General features: G+C 54.4%; 2 protein-coding genes across 2 annotated transcripts in view; one reads left to right on the forward strand and one right to left on the reverse strand.

The window, feature by feature from the left end:
• The window catches only part of LOC149875751 (uncharacterized), a 39,064-nt gene extending 27,053 nt beyond the window's left edge, over nucleotides 1-12,011 (reverse strand). Inside the window, 6 exon segments of the mRNA XM_090031514.1 lie at nucleotides 458-574; nucleotides 6,931-7,057; nucleotides 7,552-7,724; nucleotides 10,307-10,517; nucleotides 10,644-11,084; nucleotides 11,714-12,011. Coding sequence (XP_089887640.1) covers nucleotides 458-574; nucleotides 6,931-7,057; nucleotides 7,552-7,724; nucleotides 10,307-10,517; nucleotides 10,644-10,991 — 976 coding nt within the window. The 5' untranslated portion in view covers nucleotides 10,992-11,084; nucleotides 11,714-12,011.
• LOC149875748 (uncharacterized) overlaps nucleotides 1-22,308 on the forward strand; it is a 79,821-nt gene that overhangs the window by 54,522 nt on the left and 2,991 nt on the right. The gene's annotated exons all lie outside the window — the stretch shown is intronic.

Below are 22,308 nucleotides of genomic sequence, written 5' to 3' on the forward strand. Positions count from 1 at the left end.
CCAGCAGTGACAGCTACACAGACCCTCTGCATACCATCCTGATTTCCATGGGGGCTACAAATCCCATCCTTCCCTGGAAGAAGGTAGTAGAGAGGTATAGCTACCTTGGGCTGAGGAATGAACCCTTACATTGGTGAGTGAAGATGGAAAATTAAGGTCACTGCATCTCAGGGAAACCAGATCTGGCCCAAAAAATCAAGACAGCAAACCTGATTGTCCTGTAACATCTGCCATTTCCTGGAGAAGAAGGGAACAGCTGCTTGTCTTCACATGGTTGAATTTCAGGGAGTGAAAACAACACCTGCCTGGGCACACTACAGCATAATGTACTGTGTTTGAGGTCAGCACCCTGCAAGGGTAGCACAGGGCAAGTCTGTAGTTTCCAGGTCCCCCTGGCACTCTAGGCACGAAGCATTTCTGAGAGCAGAGTCGGGTGGAGGGGACAGCCACAACTCACCTGGCAGCAGGTCCTCTGACCTTGAGGTTTTCCCACGGTCCTCATGACTGCAGCCCCAGAGCTCCACCTGTCCTTGCTGAATGCTGCAGATTAAGGCAGGTGTAGGACCTTGATAACCTGTTTGGGGCAGTGGTTAAAGAGGGTTAGTAACTGGGTACTGGATGCAGAATCACCAACAGGGATTTGGGGAATGGATCCCAGGAACTCATGCTTTCTATTAGGGTCTTGGTGGACAAGGGAGGACAGGTATTTACGAAAGAAAAGGCACTGCAGGGAGAAGTCTTCAATAGATAATGGTGCTAGTCACCCAGGTACAGGCAGTCCTTGGACTTAGAACACACTTGGTTCCTGAAAATCACATCTTAAGTTGAAATGTTGCAACTCAGAATCAATTTTTCCATAGGACACAATGTTATAAATGGGGGACTGGTTCCTAAACAAAGGCCCGATACCCTATTTTCACCAAAAATAACTCAGAATTTTTTACTCAATAAATTACAGCTGAGTAACATAGCTACATTAATGCATTTATGTTGAAAATATCAAAGATATTGGTTTTGAAGGACTTTTTTGAGAAGGCTTTGCTGGACTTTTTGAAGGATTCTTGGCTGGAGTCTTCTCAGAAATCTTGTCTGTTTTCTTAAAGAAGGTGTCCACGGAAGTCTGGAGAGATGTTCTCCAGGGAGATGAGCAATGCAGTGAACTTGTTGAGTGGCATGGTGTTGCATCGGATCAAGCCTTGTAAAGTCAAAACTTACATCGGAAAGTCAAAACAGAGTGTCAATTTATAAACAGTGTAAGTGCTGTTCATTATAACATGAAACATTGTAAGTCGAGGACTGCTTGTAGTGGAGGGATGGTAATAGGAAACAAAACACCAACCACTCTGGCTTAGAAAAGACATTAGCCAGGGACAGGCATGGAGATGCAGTGATCCATGATGTACGGTAAAAGCTGTTATCCGGCATTCCCTGGGAATTATACTGGTTAATTGAGCGGCTCCAGCTGCTGCTTCTCCTGCCACATCTGGGGCATCCCTCCGCCCCGCCTGCTGCATTGCTGCCCCTCCCACGGTCCCTGTGGGCCCCATGGGACAGGGAGGCAGGCCCTGCAGAGCCCTGCGCAACCTGTTTTGTCCCTGGGCCGTAGTGGCTCGTCAGTGTAGACTGCTTTGCCCCAGGCCGTGGGGGCTCAGAGAAACTGGAAGTGCCGCAGTGGGCACTTCTGGTTTTACTTTTCCTTACAAGCCGGCATGCTGGTTAGTGGAGCACGCCGGCTTGTAAGCTGCCAGTTACCAGAAAGTTGACTGTACTAGAGACCAGAAAAATAATTTTTTACTGTTTTCAAGGTACCAAACAGAAGAGATATTGGACACTCTTATGGATGGATAACAACTATCTTATCAGTGTAAGTCCAGGAAAAGTAGCTAAAAGTATAAAAAGTCCTTTTTTAGATATGTGGGGAGCCAAAGGAAAAGCAAGGGCAACATCGGACTCCTGCTAAACCAGATGGGGCAACTGACACCCAGGAAAAAGTCAACTCGCTAAATGGGTACTTTGCATCAGTCTTTCACCAGTCCCATGGGATGCCCGTCCATTATGGGATGGGAAGGCCCGCCTTACCCTCCAACAATGCTGACCTTGTGAAGGAACACCTTGAGAGCTGGATACCTTCAAGTCAGCCGGCCCTGACAATCTGCACCCCAGGGCACTCAAGGAGCTGGCGAGCGTCATAGCCCAGCCCCTGGCACAGATCTTCGAGAGCTCCTGGCGCTCTGGTGTAGTGCCCGGCGACTGGAAGAGGGCCAATGTGGTGCCGATCTTCAAGAAAGGGAGGCAAGTGGATCCAGCAAACTATAGGCCCATTAGCCTGACTTTTATTGCAGGGAAGGTCTTAGAAAAGATTATCAGAGAGACCATTCTTAACAGACTGGCTGATGGCAACATCCGGAGGGAAAGCCAGCACGGGTCTGTTGCGGGTAGGTCTTGCTTGACCAATCTTACTTCCGTTTATGACCAGGTGACCTATCACCTGGACAAGGGACACGTCATATATCCTGACTTTAAAAAAAGCCTTCGATGTGGTATCCATGATCACCTCTTGGCAAAACTGGCTAACTGCGGCCTCAGCCACACCACGATCCACTGGCTGGGGAATTGGCTCCGCGGTAGGACCCAGAGGGTGGTGGTTGATGGAAGTCAATTGTCGTGGTGCCCTGTGACCAGTGGGGCCCCTCAAGGCTCTGTCCTAGGGCTTATACTATTTAACTTTGTAACAGGGACTCAGTCAGGAGACTGTTACTTAGGCATGCTCAGGGAAGAGCGACCAGTGAACGCACCCTGCCAGGTGGAAGGAATTTCAAACCTGAGAGAAGATCGGATGATTAGCTCGTGAAAACAGGAGATAAAGCCGGCACCCAGACACTGCCTGATTGCCTTCGGGCACAAGACGACAAGCACGGGGTTAATCAAGATCCCAAGAAAATAGGAGAAGTGAAAAGCATTCTGACCTGAGATCCTGGAGAGAGCCGCAAGGTTGGGACTCCAGAAGACAGGTCAGAGGTGAGACAGATGACTGCCCAGGGAATTGGGCTACATTTGATGAGTGCGGGAAAGCCCTGAGGCACTGGGAAGTGGCTCTGCCCAGAGCTGAATGACAGGCTGCGTCTCTGGGACAATTTATGGGGAGGCAGGAGTTAAGAGAAGTCCCTAACCCTGTTGGGGCAACAACTTCTTAGAAAACTACAGAACGAACTGGGTGAGAGGAGGAGGAGGCCGCTCTCAGCACGAGCTGCGGGTAAAGAATAAAAGATGTGAAAGAATGCACTGCACTAATGAAGTAATTGGTGGTGGAAGCTATTTAGTTACAATGTATCTTTGAAGTAACAACACAGAGCTCCCTTTAGTTGCAACTTGCCAATGAAGTAATTGGCCAGGCTTTTGTTATTGTATCTGTTATTTTGGAAAATAACCTCTCACCTTGAGCATTTAACATCAGGGTGGCATTTATCAATCATAAACATCAAAGCTCACTGATCTCCTTCCTTTTTCTTATAAAATCCAAGTCCTGGCAGGTGGGTACAGAGGAGAGAAGAGGCTAAGATCACCCTATATGCTCACAAACATCTTCATTAATGATGTGGACATTGGTATCAGAAGCGGATTGGCCAAGTTCACTGATGACACCAAACTTTGGGGCAAAGCGTCCACACCTGAGGATAGGAGGGTGATCCAGGCTGACCTTGAGAGGCTCACGAAATGGGCGGATGAGAACCTGATGGTGTTTAACACTGAAAAATGCAAGGTTCTCCACCTGGGGAAGAAAAACTTGCACCATCCTTATAGGCTCGGCAGTGCTATGCTGGCTAGCACTATGGACAAAAGGGACTTGGGGGTCATGATTGACCACAAGATGAACATGAGCCTCCAATGCGATGCTGCGGCTAGTAAAGTGAGCAAAACTCTGGCTTGCATCCATAGATGCTTCTCGAGCAAATCCCGGGACGTCATTCTCCCCTTGTACTCGGCCTTGGTGAGGCTGCAGCTGGAGTACTGCGTCCAGTTTTGGGCTCCACAATTCAAAAAGGATGTGGAGAAGCTTGAGAGAGTCCAGAGGAGAGCTACGCGCATGATCAGAGGTCAGGAAAACAGATCTTACGATGACAGGCTGAGAGCCATGGGACTCTTTAGCCTGGAAAAGCATAGGCTCAGGGGTGATCTGATGGCCACCTATAAGTTTATCAGGGGTGACCACCAGGATCTGGGGGAACATTTGTTCACCAGAGCGCCCCAAGGGATGACGAGGTCACAAACTCCTGCAAGACCGTTTCAGGCTGGACATAAGGAAGAATTTTTTTACTGTCCGAGCCCCCAAGGTCTGGAACAGTCTGCCAGCGGAGGTGGTTCAAGCACCTGCATTGAACACCTTCAAGAGTAAATTGGATGCTTACCTTGCTGGGATCCTATGACCCCAGCTGACTTCCTGCCCTGTGGGCAGGGGGCTGGACTCGATGATCTCCCGAGGTCCCTTCCAGCCCTGATGTCTATGAAATCTATGAAGTATACATTAATGTATTTATATTGTAAGTAGCAATCATATTGATTTGGAAGAACTTCTTTGTGGTGAGTTTGCTGGACTTTTTGAAGTCTTCTTGGTTGGACTTTCTGCAGGTTTCTTGCCTGGAGTCTTCTCAGGAGTCTTGGCTGAAGGTTTTTTCTGGAGTCTTGTCTGCTTTCTTAAATAAAGTGTCCAAGGAAGTTTGGACAGATGTTCTCCAGGGAGATGAGCTACACAGCAAACTTGTTTGCTGGTGTGGCGTTGCATTGGATCAAACATTGTAAAGTTGAAACTGAGATCATGACGTTGAAACAGGGAGTCCATTTATAAACGTTGTAAGTGCAAAACTTTGGAACTTGAAATGTTGTAAGTCGAGGACTGCCTGTACCTCAACCCTGAGCAAAAGCCAAAACAAGCCCTTGTATTAGAAATACTATGGAAATGCACACTGGTTCTTACTAGGCCCTACACCTAACCCGCTTCTATTGATCTCAGTGATGGGCATTTGATCTGGGGAGGGATTTTAGGAAGAAGATAAGAAAACCTTTGAGAATGGCAGTGAGCTTGAGAGCACAGGTCTTAACGTAACTACAGCAAAGTCAGGGTCTCCAAAGAAGGAGAAAGGAGATTTACAGATCACAGAACTGAGCATGCAAAGATTGTTAAATGTGTTCGCAAAGCAAACACTAAGACAAAGAAGATGGAAATCAGACTCATCCTCAAAGGAAAGCTCTTGATTCATTTATGTACAATGAACTGGAGATGGTATGAACACACTGACAAGACAGAGGAAAATCATGATGCTCTCCACTCCAGGGTGCTGAAGGAATTGGCAGGGGTCATTGCAGGGCTCCTGGAACAGCTTTATGAGCACTCGTGGTGCTCTGGTGTGGTGCCAGAGGACTGGAAAAGGGCCATTGTGGTCCCCATTTTCAAAAAAGGGAGGAAGGCAAACCCAGGAAACTATAGGCCCAGTAGTCTTACCTCGGTCCTGGGGAAGCTCTTTGACAAAAATTATCCAGGAGCACATCTGCGAGGGGCAAGTAAAGGAGTGTATACATAGGGGCAATCAACACAGGTTCATTAGAGGCAGGTCCTGTGAGACCAACCTGGTGGCCTTCTACAACCAGGTCACAAAATCCTTGGATGGGGGTGTTGCGGCGGATGTAGTCTTTCTGGACTTTAGGAAGGCCTTCGACACTGTCTCTCACCCCATCCTTATTAAAAACTAGGAGACTGTGGCGTTGACACATACACAGTTAAATGGGTCACCAACTGGCTGGAGGGCCGTACCCAGACAGTGGCGGTGGACGGGTCCTATTCGACCTGGAGGGATGTAGGCAGCACGGTCCCCTAGGGCTCGGTCAAGAACAGGATGGGTTTCAACACTGACAAGTGCAAGGTGCTGCACCTGGGGAGGAAGAACCGGCACCATACCTACAGGCTGGGGAACTCCCTTCTCATCAGTGCAGAGGCAGAAAAGGATCTTGGCATCATCACTGATGCCAAGATGAACATGGGCCAGCAGCGTGGGGATGTGGTCAGGAAGGCCAACCGCACCTTGTCGTGCATCCACAGATGCATCTCGAGCAGGTCCAAGGAGGTGATCCTCCCCCTCTATGCAGTGATCCTCCCCCTCTATGCGGCACTGGTCAGGCCGCAGCTGGAGTACTGCGTCCAGTTCTGGGCACCACACTTCAGGAGGAATGTGGACAACGTGGAGAGGGTCCAGAGGAGGCCACCCGCATGATCGGGGGCAGCACAGCAGGCCCTGCAATGAGAGACTGTGGGACCTGAACCTCTCCACAAGAGAAGGCTGAGGGGGGATCTAGTGGCCTGTTACAAACTAGTCAGAGGGGACCAGCAGGCGTTGGGAGAGTCCCTGTTCCCCCGAGCACTACCAATAGTGACCAGGAATAATGGTCACAAGCTGGCAGAGGGTAGATTTAGGTTAGACATCAGGAGGCGTGACTTCACTGTCAGGGCGGCTAGGATCTGGAACCAACTTCAAAGCGAAGTGGTGCTGGCTCCTACCCTGGGGGTCTTTAAGAGGAGGTTGGATGAACACTTTGCTGGGGTCGTTTGACCCCAGTACTCTTTCCTGCCATGGCAGGGGGTCGGCTTTGATGATATGCTCAGGTCCCTTCCAGACCTACCAACTATGAAACTATGAAACCGCTGAACATGGAAACACCAGGAGTTGTAAGAATGGGGATGACAAGTGAAGGCGGCTGGATCAAATGAAGGAGGAAATATCAATATGAAATGTGAGAGGTCTGATCACTGACAAAGCAGTGGGGAGGAAGTGGACTTATACCACCAGATAAAAGTTCATGATGATGAGACTATTGAAACACAGGGAGGTGGCTATGAATTGTCAGACTCCACAAAGCTCCGCAAAGCATCAGGAACTTTACCCAGGGAAACGAGGGCTTGGTAATTCTTTAGCATCTGGTCCCAGTAAAGCACCTTGTCTTCTTCTTCCAGCAGCTCCCACTCCTCCCGCGTGAAATACACTGCCACGTCCTCAAACATCTCCCGGAGCTGCAGGCACAAGCATTGCACCATCAGTGTCTACTAGGCCAGCTGCTCCCAGCCCCACGGCCCCATCTGCAATCACTCTGCACTACAGCTCATTGCAGGCTTAGCCAGGACAGGCAGGGCTGCAGCATCCCCCGTTACTCAGCAGACATGTTAGGTGAATGCAGCTGTGGACATGGGAACTCAGGGTCGGCCTCAGCCCAGATCATCACGGTCTGTCTGCTCGGTCCTTTGTGGCAGTCAGGCCGGGACTCTAGGAGGCAGGGAGCCCTGTCTCCATGCTCTCACGCCAGGCCTTCCCGTGCCAGCACTCCTGGCTATCTGCACTTGGGAGGGAGCTCCTGCTAATGCCAGCTTGGGCTGTTTGCAGCCTTTGGCACCACAGGCTTGATGCTCTTCAGGTCTCTCTGCTCCCCATGTTTTTTAAAGCATGCCCTGGCTCCTCCTAGCTCTGCCCCAGCTGTGCTCCCCACAACTGCACCCGGTGCCCTGCTCACCTTCAGGCTCTGCCCCTGCTTTGGGGACCTGTCCTGCCCCTGCTGCCCTGGGCCCGGCTCCCGTGTCAGGGAGCCCCTCTCCTCCAGTCCCCCTGGGCAAGTCCTCTGCAGATCCAGCTTCACAGGCTCGTCTCCGGGAGGCTTGTGGTCAGCGCTGCTCAGGGTCCCAGCACCTGCGGGAGGGGAAGAGTGCACAGGGTAGCGCTGGTGCTGCTGGCATGGGGAAAGCCCTGCTTGTCTCCTGTCCTGGCCTGGGGCTAAGGCAGATGGAGACTTTGGTGTGTGGAAGACGGGGGAGAAGGTAGACTCCACGTCCCACAGCTCTTCCCAAAGGCATGAGGCTGGAAATGAGCCCCAATAACTCTGTCCCAGTCCGGGGTGGTCATTACAACACCATGCAGAGCTGGCAGGGACACGGCTCCCTGGGAACAAGCTCGAGGAATGTTGGTGCTGTCACATCCACATGCTAAGGGGAGGGGAGGGGAAATACAAGGTCAGTCCTCTCCAGGGCAAGGCTTCCTACATCTAGAAAAAGAGGCTTATAAAGGATGGAAGACATGAATCACCACAAAGGAGGAGTATTCTGCACCAGTCCATACCTGTAGGGAGTGAACCAGGAAAGCCAAGGCTGCAACCAAACTCAACCTGGCTACACATATCAACAAGACAATACGAAGTCCTTTTTCAGATATGTGGGGAGTCGGAAGAAAAGCAAGGGTACACTAGACTCCTGCTAAACCAAAGGGATGTCTGACAGCCGACACTCAGAAAAAGCCAACCTGCTTAATGGGTACTTTGTGTCAGTTTTTCCACCATCCCAAAGGGACTGCCCTGCCCAACATGATGTGGGACAGCCACGGTGAGGGTGAATTTATACCATACATTGCTGTAGACCAAGTAAAGGAACACCTTCAGAGGCTGGACACCTGCAAGTAAGCTGCTCCAGATACTTTACACCCAAGGGTACTTAAGGAGCTGTCAAGCATCATAGTTCAGCCACTGGTATGGATATTCAAGAACTCCTGGCGCTCAGGTGAAATACCCGAAGATTGAAAGAAGGCCAGCGTGGTGCCTATCTTCAAGAAAGGGAGGAAAGTAGATCTGGGAAACTACAAGCCAATAACTTGACCTCAATCCCTAGAAAGATTTTGGAAAAAATTATCAAAGAGATCATTCTTGAGAAACTGGCCCATGGCAACATCCTGAGGGACAGCCAGCATGGGTGTGTTTTGGGTAGGTCTTGCCTAACCAATCTCATCTCCTTCTATGACCAGGTGACCTATCAAGGACAAGGGAGAAGAGATTGACGTCATATAACTTGACTTAAAAAAAGCCTTTGATCCCATAATCTCCTCATGGAAAAACTGGCCAACTGTGGCCTCGGCTACATCATAGTCTGATGGCTGGGGAATTGGCTCCCAAGTTGGACCCAGAAAATGGTAATCGACAGAAGTGAATCATCATGACGCTCCACGACCAATTGGGTCACCAAGGCTCCATCCTTGGGCCTATACTCGTTAACATCTTTATTAACTATGTAGACACTGGTGTCAGAAGCGGACTGGCCAAGTTCTCCGATTACACCAAACTTTGGGGTAGAGTGTCCACACCTGAGGATAGGCTGGTGATCCAGGCTGACCTGGATAGGTTTAGAAAGTTGTCATATAGAAACCTGATGACATTCAATATGGAAAAATCTAAGGTGCTCCACCTCAGGGAAAAGAACCCGCATCATGTTTATTTATAGGCTCAGCAGCGCTATGCTTGCCAGCACCACGGCCCAAAGGGAATTGGGGGTCATGATTGACCACAAGATGAACATGAGCCATCAATGCGATGTTGCAGCTGGTAAACCGAGTAAAACTCTGGCTTGCATCCATAAATGCTTCTCACGCATATCCTCCCACTGTACTCGGTCTTGGTGAGGCTGCATTTGGAGTATTGCATCCAAGTCTGGGCTCCACAATTCAAGAAGGATGTGGAAAAGCTTGAGAGAGTCCAGGAGAGCCACGTGCATGATCAGAGGGCAGGAGAACAGGCCTTATGAAGAGAGGCTGAGAGCCACGGGACTCTTCAGCAGGGACAAGCACAGGCTCAGGGGGGACCCGGTGGCTGCCTATACGTATATAAAGAACATGCATCAGGACCTGGGGGAACGCGTTTGCCAGACCACCCCAAGGGATGACAAGGTCTAATGGTCACAAAGAACTCCAAAACTGTTTTGGCCGGACATAAGGAAAACCTTATTTCCTGTCCTAGCCCCCAAGCCTGGAATTGACTCCCTCCAGAAGTCCAACTTTGGACTCTTTTAAGAAACGTTTGGATGCTTATCTTGCTGGGATCCTTTGACCCTAGATGACTTCCTGCCCCTGGGGCAGGGGGTGGACCCGATGATCTTCTGAGGTCCCTTCCAGCCCTAATGTCTATAAAGTCTATGAAATGTTTCCAGGACTGCTGGGAGAACAAGAGCTGCTGATCTGTCAGAGCACTTACTGCACCAACATGTTCTGGCAGAGATTTCTGCACTAAGGACAGTGCCTCCAGCTTGTAGAAAGGGTTCAGCCACCTCTCCGGAACTGCTCCTGGGGAAGGGCCACACTTGGGGCACCAACCTAAGGAGCTTTTGTCTGCTGACAACTCCCAGGTCTCCACGGTTTCAGGGGAATCTGCAGCAGCACAGAGCCTCTCCCCCTGCATGCAGCACAGCCACTCCAGCACCTGGACCCACGCCCGGCCCTCACATCTGGTCTCTCACCTGAGTCCTGGGCGGGCAGGGGCTCCTCCCTGGGGACAGGAGGTGGCTTGTCCCAGTGCCCTGGGGTTTCCCTCTCTCCTGACTCCTCCAGAGGCCTGTCTGCACAATTGGGCTTTGGCTGCTCCAGCCAGGATTCACCAGGGTCCTGCAGTGCCGCAGTGGATGGCACCTTGTCTGAGGACACCTCCTCGACCTTCACACTCACTGTGACCTGGGGACAAGATCAGTGCAGTCACTGGGGAGCTGGGACGTGGGAGAGACGGGGCTGGGAGGGAACACCCCCAAGCACACAGCGACAGGGACAGCAGCATCCATGATCAGGGTGAAATATTCTCACCTGGAGCTTCTCGTTCTCCTGCTGCCACAACATAAATCCCTCGGCCAGGGCCACGGCCTCGGCGCAGGTCTGCACGCTGCACCCCCACGCCCAGCTCTGCATCTCCTGGGGCAGGATGGCCAGGAACTGCTCCAGCACCACCATCTCGAGGACCTGCTCCTTGCTGCGGCGCTGGGGCTCCAGCCAGCGCTGGCAGAGCTCCCACAAGCGGCTGCACACCTCTCGCGGCCCCTTGGCTTCCAGGTAGCGGAGGCCCCGGAAGCGTTGGCGCCAGGTCTGTGGTGTGGGGAGGTCATGCCGCAGTGCCAGCTGGGGCGCGGTCTCAGAAGGGGGCTGCATGGTGTGCATCACCTCCTCCCCAGTGTTGGATCGGCTCCTCCTGCAGCTGCTGCTTTACCAGCAGCGGTGGCAGCCACCTCAGGGATCCCCCCTGGTCCCAGCCTGGAAGACATGAGGGGCATGCAGGTGTGTACATGGCTGTCAGAAACTTGGGTTCTTTGGGGGAAAGGGGGTTGTGTGTTGGATGCCAGGGCTCTTTTGTGTGCATGCATGTGCGTGTGATGCCTGGGTTGCTGGAGGGGAAGCGATTGCTGGTCTGTTTGTCTCAGATGCCTTGGTGCCTGGAGGGGGTACGCGCAGTCCTCCTGCAGGGAGCCGATGGCCGCTGTCAGATTGCCCCTCAGTTGTCTCTCCTCCAGGCACAAGAAGCCCAGGGCCTGCAGCCTCTCCTCACAAGCCCCCCGCCCCAGGCTCAGCAATGGGGGATGCAGCAAGGGGCAGCTCCTCCTACCAGTGAGTAGCACAGAGGCAGTCACACGGGCCTGGTGCAGCAGGCTCCCTCGGGCCACCCCCGATGTCCTCGCTGGCTGGCACAGGCTTAGCCCCGACCTCTGGGGACTCGGCGGAGCCGTTCCTGACGGGCCTGGGGTGCCGACCAGCCCCTGCCCCCCGCCCCACGGGGCTGTGGGCCAGCTTCGCGGGGTGGGAGCCTGCCCGGGTGCCTTCCCGGGAGTCCCCGGGGACACAGACCTGTGCTCGGAGTGCACCCAGTAATCCCAGCCCCAACTCACGGCGCAGTGGCGGCGTGCTCAGCAGGCCGGGCGGCTGGCAGGCGGTGGTGGGCGCCCACACCTCGGGAACGCCCCGATGGCGGCTTCAGGAGGGTCCCCGGGGGCGGATTGTTCTGGGGCTCCGCAGCCGGATCTCAGCCCTGCGCGGGGCCTGAGACGGGGGAACCTGAGGCCCGGCCCCGGTCTCCCGGGCTGCGTCCCGGGGAGGTGGGGGCTCCTTGGGGTGCCGTTGGGGGCGGGGGCGGGACCCCCCCCAGCTCCTGGCCTTACTTCAGGGCCAGGCCCGGATTCCTGGGGTCTCCGCCCCTTCCTCCCGGCTCAGCCAGTAGGAGCAGAGGAGCGGAGGGGAAAGGGCTGCCCCCGCCACCAATCAGAGAGCGGGCCCGGCCTCCTGCCGCGGGGGCGAGGTCCTCCGGCCCCGCCCTGTCGCTCGCGGGGGCAGTTTCCCGTGGAAACCCGCGTGCCTGGCCCTGGCCCTGCCCCGGCCCGAGCCCTGTCGCGGCGGCGGTGACGTGGGCGTATTTCCGGGGGGACGCGGCCGAGGCCGCGGCGGCGAGCTCGTTGGCTGCAAGGGCAGCCCGGCGCGTGCGCCTCGGGTGGGGGGCAGCAAGGGCCCGGGCCTGGTTCTGCGTGCCGGGGTGCTGGGGAGGGGAGCTCCGCGCTCGCGGGGCTGAGGCGAGGGCGGCCTGGCTGGCACCGGGGGATGACCTCCACTCCCCAGGGATGCGGTGCCGGCTCTGCAGGGGCTTGCGGCTGCTCTGCCTCGGGAAGCTTGAAGAGGCCTGCAGCCGCCCGCGGGAGCTCTGGCAGCACTGGCCGGAGCCGCAGCAAGGAGCAGGTCCTGGCCCTCCTGCCCCAAGAGATGCAAAAGTGGAGGCCTGTGCCAAGGCCGTGGCCTGGGCTGGACAGGACAAGCAAGTCCCGGTGAGAGAGGTTCACCCTGGTCGTGGATGCTGCCATTCCCATCTCCGTGGGGCTGGGGGATGTACCCTCCCAGCTCCGTCTCCCCAGTTGCCCAGTGACATGTTTGAAACTGCCTGGGATGGGTGAGGTGGTGCCTCGGAGAAGATGGTGACCACTGGGTCTGTGCAAGTAGGCAGGTATTCAATCTGGCTTTGGATCCGGCCGCTTTGGAGGCCAGGGACGTGATGTGGAGGTCCGGACCAGGTTTCCTGCTTTGATCCGGCCAAACCGGCTCCTAAGCTTCAGAGCCGCCTCGGAGATCTGGCCATAGGGTATAATGGGGAATCAATGAAATAGCTATAACTTTGTTGTTTTTTGTCTAATGTGGATGAAACTTGAAGGGTTGCTAGCATCTGCAAAGAGCAGGCAGCCTGCCACGTTTCAAGAAGATCGGTTTAGGGATTTGGGGGAAACTGCACTCCAAATTCCTGAAAGCAAAACTCCTGTCACATCTACGTGTTGCACCGCGGGGGCGTGAAAACTGCAGGGGTGGTGACCCCTGCTCAGGCCACAAAGCATGCCAAGTTTCCAGGAGATAAGTGCAGGGGTTTGGGGGGAACTGCACCTCAAAGTGCAGACAGGCAACACTTGTGACTTCGGTGACACTGTGTGTTAAGGCGCAGAGGGGGTGACAGCTGCAGGGATGGTGGCCCCTGCTGCAGCCACAATGCCTGCCAGCTGTTGAGGAGATAGGTGCAAGGGAAGTCTGGCTTCTGGGGCCCTGCACCCCTAGCTGCTGACAAGCAAAACTCATGACATGGGTGCTTGTGCAGCTGCCTGTCTGTGTCTTGGGGCTGTTGATTGTCTGCATTAATTATTTCCTCTCTTTAGTCTGTGGTTTTGTAGGTGTTAATGAGTTAACGAGGAATGATTACTGCTTTCAGGGGCTAGCAAGCCTGCAGCTTTCATCCTGCTGTGCCTTAACACACACACTGTCACCCATGTCATGAGTTTTGCTTGTGTGCACTTTGAGGTGCAGTATCCCCCGAACCTCTGCGCCGATCTCCTTGAAACTTGGCAGACTTTGTGACCTCAGCAGGGGCCACCACCCCTGCAGTTTTCCCCCACTGTGGCTTAACGCGTACACATGACATGAGTTTTGCTTTCATGAATTTGGGGTGCAGTTCCACCTGAACCCCTGCACCAATCTTCTTGAAACTTGGCAGACTGTATGCTCTCAGCGGAGGATACCACTCCTGCAAATGTCATGCAAATCAGGTGCAAGACAACAAAGTTATAGATATTTCATTGATTCCCCTTATACCCTATGGCCGGATCTCCAAGGCAGCTCCAAAGCTTTTCCAAACCACTTTGAAAAGCCTAACGAAGCCAGTGCTTCGATCCGGACGTGCTTCGGTGTCCAAAGCTTCTATGGATCTGAAGCACGGTCCGAAGCATCACACAGCTCTAGTGTCCACTGGGGCGTTTGGGAACCTCTTGATTCCTGGTCGGGTGGGAGCAGGCTCTGAGCTGGCAGCACCACGGTGCGATGCCCTGGTCGTTCTCACGCAGGTGGGCAGCCCCCAGCAGAAAGATCCTTTATCTTGGCTGGGCCTTGTAGCACTGCCATGCTAACAGGCTTTTCCTGCTCTCCTGGCATCCCCTGGAAGTTCATCTCACAGCCTGGAGCAGAGTGTCCTTGCATTGCCCTCCCCCTCTCCTTAAACTCTGAATCCTGTCCCAGGCCCTGAGCCCAGGGGTCCCTTTGGAGTGATGCTCATGAGGACTCTGCCACAGAGCAGCGATTCCCCACTCCAGGGAGGGACAGAGTCCCTGGGGCTCAACCCAGCTGCATGGACTGAACTGTGGGACTGTGACTTCCTTTGCTCTCTGCTCCCACGTGCGAAGCCTGTGGCTGCCTCGGGCACATGCCAGTACAGAACAATAGCAGGGCTCGTCCTGTGCCAGCAGCACCAGGTCTAACATGTGGATTCCCTTCCCCACCCAGCAGGCAGTGGGGCTGGGGGCAAGGGACACAACAGGAACTCTGCCAGCCTGCAGGGAAAACCCACAGTTTCTCATGTTTCAAAAGAGAATCCATTTTAAAATTTGTTCATGACCCTTTCATATATTTTTGTGACCCACGTTTGGGTTGCGACCCATGGTTTGAGAAACACTGGAGTAGATGTGACTTCTTCTCCTCTTCTATGATTCCAGGCCTGGCCACTTGGACCTACCCAGAAAGGGAAGCTCGTGAACTGCAGGAGGTCTCTTTTCATGTGATCTGGCTTGGCTTGGCTGGGCTGCTCTTGTTTTCCACAGCCCATGAGCAATGCTGCTTTGGGTGTGAAGATGGCTATGTTGGCCGGGCTCAGACCCTCTAAAGAGCCTGGTCCTCCACAGGTAACAGTTGTTTGCAAAGTGTTTCCTCTTTGCTCCAGACCATGTCTGAAGGGAAAAAAAGGTGGGGGGGTTGTGCTTTATGTTAGGGAACAGTATACCAGTTCTACCTTCTAAGTGGGACCAGAGGAAGGCTTAACTGAGACCCTGTGGGTCAAATTTCAAGGAGAGCTGGGGGAGAGGGATCTGGTGGTAGGGGTTTACTACAGGCCACCACATCAGGAGGAAGAGCTGGATCTGGAATTCTCCAGGCAGCTGGGGGAGGCCATGCGTGCAAGGGATGTTGTGGTCATGGGGGATATGAATTACCCTGACATCAACTGGGAGGAGCAGTCGGGCAGGTCGAGCCACTCACGAAGGCTCCTGACGTGCGTCCAGGACCTGCACCTCGTGCAGGAGGTGCTCGTCCCCACGAGGGGAAATGCCATACTGGATCTGGTGTTAGCCTCTGGGGACGACCTGGTGGGGGAGGTGCTAGTACAAGTGAAGTTGGGGACAGTGATCATGAAATGATCCAGTTTGCTCTTCAGAGGGAGGTGGGGAGGGGAACTAGCACAGCGCGAATGCTTGACTTCAGGAAAGCCAACTTCGATGTGCTCAGGGCAGTAGTCAGGGAGGCACTCGGAGCCCAGGGGGTAGCTAGACTGGGGGTCTAGGAAAGGTGGTCCTTCTTCAAGGAGGCGATCCTTGGGGCACAGCAGGATGCAATTCCTCTGCGCAGGAAGGTGGGAAAAGGATGCAAGAAACCTTCATGGCTGAGCGCGGATACCCAGGCTGGCCTGAGGGCAAAGAAAAAAGCGTACTGGCGGTGGAAGCAGGGGCCAGGGACAAAGGAGGAACACACCTCCCTGACCCGAGCTTGTAGGGATTTGGTAAGGAAGGCTAAAGCAGCACTGGAGCTTAGATTAGTTTCTGGGATTAAAGATAACAAAAAGTCCTTTTTCAAGTATATAGGGAGCAAGAAGAAGTCTCGGGGTAACACTGGACCCCTATGAGGCAGGGCAGGGCAGTTGCTGACGGAGGCGCGAGAGAAGGCCGAACCCTTCAACACGTTCTTTGCCTCTGTGTTCCCATCTGCTGACAACGGGGCGCTCTCGGGTGACAGCGTAGAGAGGCCTGGGAAGGATGCGAGTCCCCCAACTTAGTTCAGCCCTAGTTAAGGATTACCTCGAGGGCTTAGATGTGTCCAAGTCGACGTGGATGAAGGTCATCCAGGCCCAGGTGCTGAGGGAACTGGCTGGTGTCATCGCGGAGCCATTGGCACGGCTGTTGGAGGACTCCTGGTGCTCGGGCCAAGTCCCTGAAGACTGGAAAAGGGCCAGCGTGGTCCCTATTTTCAGGAAGGGGAGGAAGAAAGAGCCTAGCAACTACAGGCCAGTCAGCCTCGCTTCTATCCTGGGGAAGGTCTTTGAAAAAATGATCAAGGGCCACATTTGTGAGAGCCCTGCAGGGGAAGTGAGGTTGAGCGGTAACCAGCACGGGTTCGTGCCAGGCCGATCCTTCCTGACCAACCTGGTCTCTTTCTATGACCAGGTAAGAAAGAGCTTAGATGGGAAGGAGGAAGTCGATGTCATCTTCTTGGACTTCCTGAAGGCCTTCGACACGGTGTCCCACCCAATGCTGGTGGGCAAGCTGAGGGGCTGCGGCATGGACGAATGCACGGTCACACGGGTGGCAAACTGGCTCCAGGGGCGCACCCAGAGGGTGGCGGTGGACGGGTCGATGTCAACCTTGGGGGGTGTGGGCAGCGGAGTCCCCCAGGGCTCGATCCTGGGGCCGGTGCTGTTCAACATCTTCATTAGCGACCTGGACGAGGGTTTGGAGAGCACCCTGTTCAAGTTCACTGATGACACCGAGCTGGGGGGGGAAGTCAATACACCGGAAGGCAGGGACCGCATCCAGGCAGACCTGGATAGGTTGGCGAAGTGGGCGGATCTGAACAGGCTGCCATTCAACGAGGACAAGTGCAGGGTGCTGCACCTGGGGAGGGGGAACCAGCATTATGGTTATAGGTTAGGGGCTGACCCTCTCGGCAGCACAGAGGCAGAGAGGGATCTTGGAGTCAGGATTGACTCCAGGATGAATATGAGTCGCCAATGTGATGAAGCAGTAGGCAGAGCCAACCGCACCCTGTCCTGCATCAACAGGGCGTCACTAACAGATCCCGAGAGGTCTTGCTCCCCCTCTATGCAGCACTAGTCAGGCCGCAGCTGGAGCCCTGTGTCCAGTCCTGGGCGCCGCACTTCAAGAGGGACATGGGGATCCTAGAGAGGGTCCAGAGGAGGCCACTCGTGTGGTTGGGGGCCTCCGTGGCCAGCCCTATGAGGAGAGGCTAAGGGACCTGAATCTCTCTTCAGTCTCCGCAAGAGGAGACTGAGGGGGGGATCTTATCAGGGGCCAGCAGCAGGGACTCGGGGAAGTCTGTTCCCCAGGGCCCCCCTTGGAGTCACCAGGAACAATGGCCACAAGCTGCGGGAGGACAGGTTGAGGTTGGATATTAGGAAGAACTACTTCACGGTAAGGGTGGCCAGAGCCTGGAATAGGCTTCCCAAAGAGGTGGTGCTCTCACCTTCCCTGGAAATCTTCAAGAGGAGCCTGGATAGGCACCTGGCTGGGGTCTTGTGACCCCTCCACCTCCAGTGTTCCTTCCTGCCCATGGCGGGGGGGTCGGACTCGATGATCTGTCTAGGTCCCTTCCCACTTGGTGATTCTGTGACTCTGTCTGCCCGGCCCATGGGCCTGGGCTGCACGAGCCTCTATCCAAGGTCTGCTGTCCTCACAAGGGGGTTAGATCTGAGCTGTTGCTCAGAGGCCCTTCCTGGGGTCATGAGTTGCAGGTGGAAGTGGTGTGGGGCATGAAATGTGGAGCAGTGTGGTGCCATGTGAGCACATCTCTAGCTATGAGTGATTTGGGGACAGTGGGTGGGAAAGTGTCTGTCTTGAAGCTCAGTGTGGGGCTGGAGGGGGCCGGGCTCTGTGGTGGGAGGTGAGGTGGGCAGTGGACAACTCTGCCCTGGCTCACCCAAGCCAAGAACTCTGTGTTAGAAACATGCTCAGTTGTAGGTGGGAATCTTCCCAGCGATGGAGACTCCCCCAGGGTTCCTGGGAAGTGGTCACAAGGGTCCAGTTCCCTCACTGGGAAAAGAAAAACTTGTCTTATTTTTGGCATGAGTAAGCCACACTCCAGTTTCCAGTCCTTGGGTCTAGTTTGACCTTTGTCTGCAAAACCAAGGATCACTTTGCTCCTCAAGGGGACATCCAGACTTTGAGCACTACCCTCCCCTTCTCCTTGTCCAGCTGCACAGACTCTGCCCCTGGGACTCAGACCCCTGCTAGTCAGCCTCAGCAGAGCCCATGCCCCATGCACAGGACAGGCTGAGCCATGGAGAGAAGTCCCTATGCTTTGGGGTAACAATGACCATGCAGCAGGAGAAGGCAACACCCACCTGCCCATGTATGGACCCACCATGATTCAGTTCAGAGCTACAGTTCTGTGAGCAGTTCAGTGTAGGACTGACCAGGGCAAGAAACCCCCTTCACCAGCTCTTTATTCCCCTCCAGGGTGTGTGTTACATGTGGGCTCAGGTGCTTGGGGTCCCCCGCTTGGAGTATAGAGTGGAAAGTGTTCAGCCCTCCCATGCTTCTGCTGTCATGCTGCTCACCAGGGTCACTTTTACATGTGCTCCATGGGTGGGAGGCAGGTGGCACTTTAATTAGAGTGGCTCTGAGAGCCGCTGAAATTAAAGTGCTATTGTGTGCAGTGTGCTGCAGTGTCTTTTGTATCAGCATCCTTGCATGTCAAAATGGTGGTGAGGCTCTTGAGTTATGGATTATTGAATGAGCTCATGCTTCAGTTAAAGCACCCCTGCCACCATTTTGAAGTGCAGGGATGCTTACACATGAGAGATGGGAGGTTGCTGGATGAGGGGCACGAGGTTGGTGTCATTTACTTAGACCTCAGTAAAGCCTTCGATTCTGTTTCCCGCGAGATTGTCTTGACTAAATTGAAGGCTACTGGGCTAGACCAGTCTGCAGTGAGGTGAGTGGACAACTGGCTTAGGGGCCACTGCCAGAGAGCTGTAATCAATGGGATGGCCTCATCCTGGAGGTCCATCTCCAGTGGTGTCCCTCAGGGATTGGTGCTTGGGCCCATGCTCTTTAACATTGTTATTATTGACTTGGACAAGGGGGTGGAAAGCTCAGTGGTCAAGTTTGAAGAAGACACCAAGCTGTGGGGAAATGGGAGCACATCAGAGGATAGGGTAATGGTCCAGGATGACCTTGGAAGACTGGATTCATGGGTGGAACAGGATCAGATGAGGTTCAGCAGGGAGAAGTGCTACACGATGGGTGATGGTCCACTGACTGGCATAGCATCTAAATGGGACCTGGGGGTCCCAATCGACTGGAAGATGAACAGGGGCCAACAGTGCGATGAGGTTGCCAGCAAAGCAAATACAGCTGTGGCGTACATCAGCTCATGTGTGGCCAGTAGATCCAGGGAGGTGCTTCTCCCTGTATTCAGTTTTGGTGAGGCCTCAGCTGGAGCAGTGTGTCCAGTTCTGGGCACCACACTTCAGCAAGGATGTGGATAAGCTCGAGAGGGTGCAGAGAAGGGCAGCTCGTATGATTAGCTGTCTGGAGGATAGGTCCTTGAGAGGGGGCTTGTAGCCACCTACAAGTACATCGGGGGGAGCACCAAGATCTAAGGCAGCAACTCTTCAGGAAGGCACCTCACAGGAGGAGGAGGACCAATGGCCACAAACTAATAGAGGGTAAATTATGGCTGGACATAAGAAAAAACTTCTTCTCTGTTGGGGTCACTAGAATCTGGACTACGCTCGCAGTGGACGTGGTGCAGTCGCCATCCCTGGAGGTGTTCAAGGTGAGGCTGGACAGGTACCTTGTCGAGCTTGTCTGAGCCCAATAATGCCCTGCCCGTGGCACGGGACCGGACGTGATGAACCTGCAGTTCCCGTTTGGTCTTGTGATTCTATGATATACGCGCCCACCCACCCCCACATCCCATCATGCACGCGCGCGCACATACACACACACACACACACATTCGCATCCCACCATACACACACAAACGCACACACCATGCACGCCCCCACTCTCACTGTACATAGACACACCAACCATATACACACACATGCACAACAACCAACCACACCCCAACACGAGCAAAAATTTGTTTTTGAGTTATTATGCAGTCACATCTATGTACACTACACAAATGCAAATGACAAAAATATTTTTTGTAATAAAATGAAAATATGTAACAGTACGTGTTTGACTTTTAGTGTATGATTTTTTTTTTCTGGTTCTAAGATAGCAACTCTCCCCCTCCCAAAAGGAGTATATCTGGGGTAGGGGGGGAGGATTGTCCATATCATACCAGCCTGCCCCCATCTGGCCCACACAGTTCCCCCTGCCCTGCACCCACTCCCCCAGGCTCCTGCCCTGCTCCGATACACAAACCCAGAGGCTGCCCCATCCTTATCCCCTGCACTGCCACCACGCACACCCAGGCACTGCTGGCCCCTGCCCGGGGGCATCATCCCAGACCCGCTACAACCTGGGGCTTGCTCCTCCCCCCCCCCCCCAACCCAGGCGCAGGCAGCATGGGGGAGCTGCTCTCTGGGGTGTGGGGAAACCCCATGGAGACTAGTTGGAGCAGTGATGCTCATCCAGCCTGGGATGAACCGCAATGCTGGGGAGAGTCTCCCCTCTGAGCTGGGACATGCTGGTGATGCCACAGGCTCCTGCCCAGGCTGAAAAGTGGTACCGTGCCCTGCCTGCCACCCCCCTGCCTGGGAAATACCTCTCAGCCCACCCCTATCTTTGAAATGTGCTGTGGGATCGGCAGGGGCAGCGTGGGGCTGTATCCCCTGCTGATGCTGTGGGGGTCAGTGGTGTGGGGACACTGGACGGGCTATAGGGCGGGGACCTGGGCTACACTGGGTGCAGGCAGGAGCGTCAGGGCCTGGCACAGGCTGGGGCAGGTGTGAGCCTCGGGGTGGGGGGGTGGAGCTGTGGTGGGGGTTTCTGTAGCTAGCTGGGGCCCCACAGTCTGTGAGAGGCAGGATGGGAAGTGAGGACAACCCTGAGGCTGCTTTGGATGGGGACAGTTGGGGCATGAGGGCTGGGCAGACCTTGGGGTTGATGGTCCTGGGTCTCCTGTCATGTGCTGAAGTCTATGCTGTCTCCTTTCTTTCAGGGCCCTGCAAACAGGATGCTGTCAGCAGGTGCCACATGCAAGTGCAGGGACAGCGAGAGGCTTGCAGCCACTTGCGGGAGCTGTGCCAGGGCTGGCTGGAGCCCGAGCACTGCAGCAAGGAGCAGGTGCTGCAGCTGGTGATGCTGGAGCCGTTCCTGGCCATCCTGCCTCAGGGCATGAGCTGGGCATGGGACGCAGCGTGCAGACCTGTGCTATGGCCATGGCTGAGGGGTTTCAGCTGGGGCAGGAGCAGGACAAGAAGCTCCAACAGAGAACGTTTCCCTCTGACATGGATGCTGCTGTCCCCATTGCCATGTCCTTGGGGGAAGTTCCCTCCCAGCCCCGTGTCTTCCACATCCCAGCTCCCCAGTGACACGCTGATCTCATAGATTCATAGATTCATAGATTCATAGATGCTAGGGTCGGAAGGGACCTCAACAGATCATCGAGTCCGACCCCCTGCATAAGCAGGAAAGAGTGCTGGGCCTACATTACCCCAGCTAGATACACATCCAACCTTCTCTTGAATACCCCCAGGGTAGGGGAGAGCACCACCTCCCTTGGGAGCCCGTTCCAGAGCTTGGCCACTCGCACTGTGAAGAAGTTCCTCCTAATATCTAATCTAAATCTGCTCTCCTCCAGCTTGTGGCCATTATTTCTTGTAACCCCCGGGGGGGCCTTGGTGAATAAATACTCACCAATTCCCTTCTGTGCCCCCCTGATGAACTTATAGGCAGCCACCAGGTCGCCTCTCAACCTTCTCTTGCGGAGGCTGAAAAGGTCCAGTTTCTCTAATCTCTCCTCATAGGGCTTGGCCTGCAGGCCCTTAACCATACGAGTGGCCCTTCTCTGGACCCTCTCCAGGTTATCCGCATCTTTCTTGAAGTGCGGCGCCCAGAATTGCACGCAGTACTCCAGCTGCGGTCTGACCAGCGCCCGATAGAGGGGAAGTATCACCTCCTTGGACTTATTTGTCATGCATCTGCTGATGCACGATAAAGTGCCATTGGCTTTTCTGATGGTTTCGTCACACTGCCGACTCATGTTCATCTTGGAGTCTACTAGGACT

This window comes from Crocodylus siamensis, chromosome 1, assembly GCF_052110815.1.
Source record: "Crocodylus siamensis isolate JL-2025a chromosome 1, ASM5211081v1, whole genome shotgun sequence".
Classification (NCBI taxonomy): domain Eukaryota; kingdom Metazoa; phylum Chordata; order Crocodylia; family Crocodylidae; genus Crocodylus; species Crocodylus siamensis.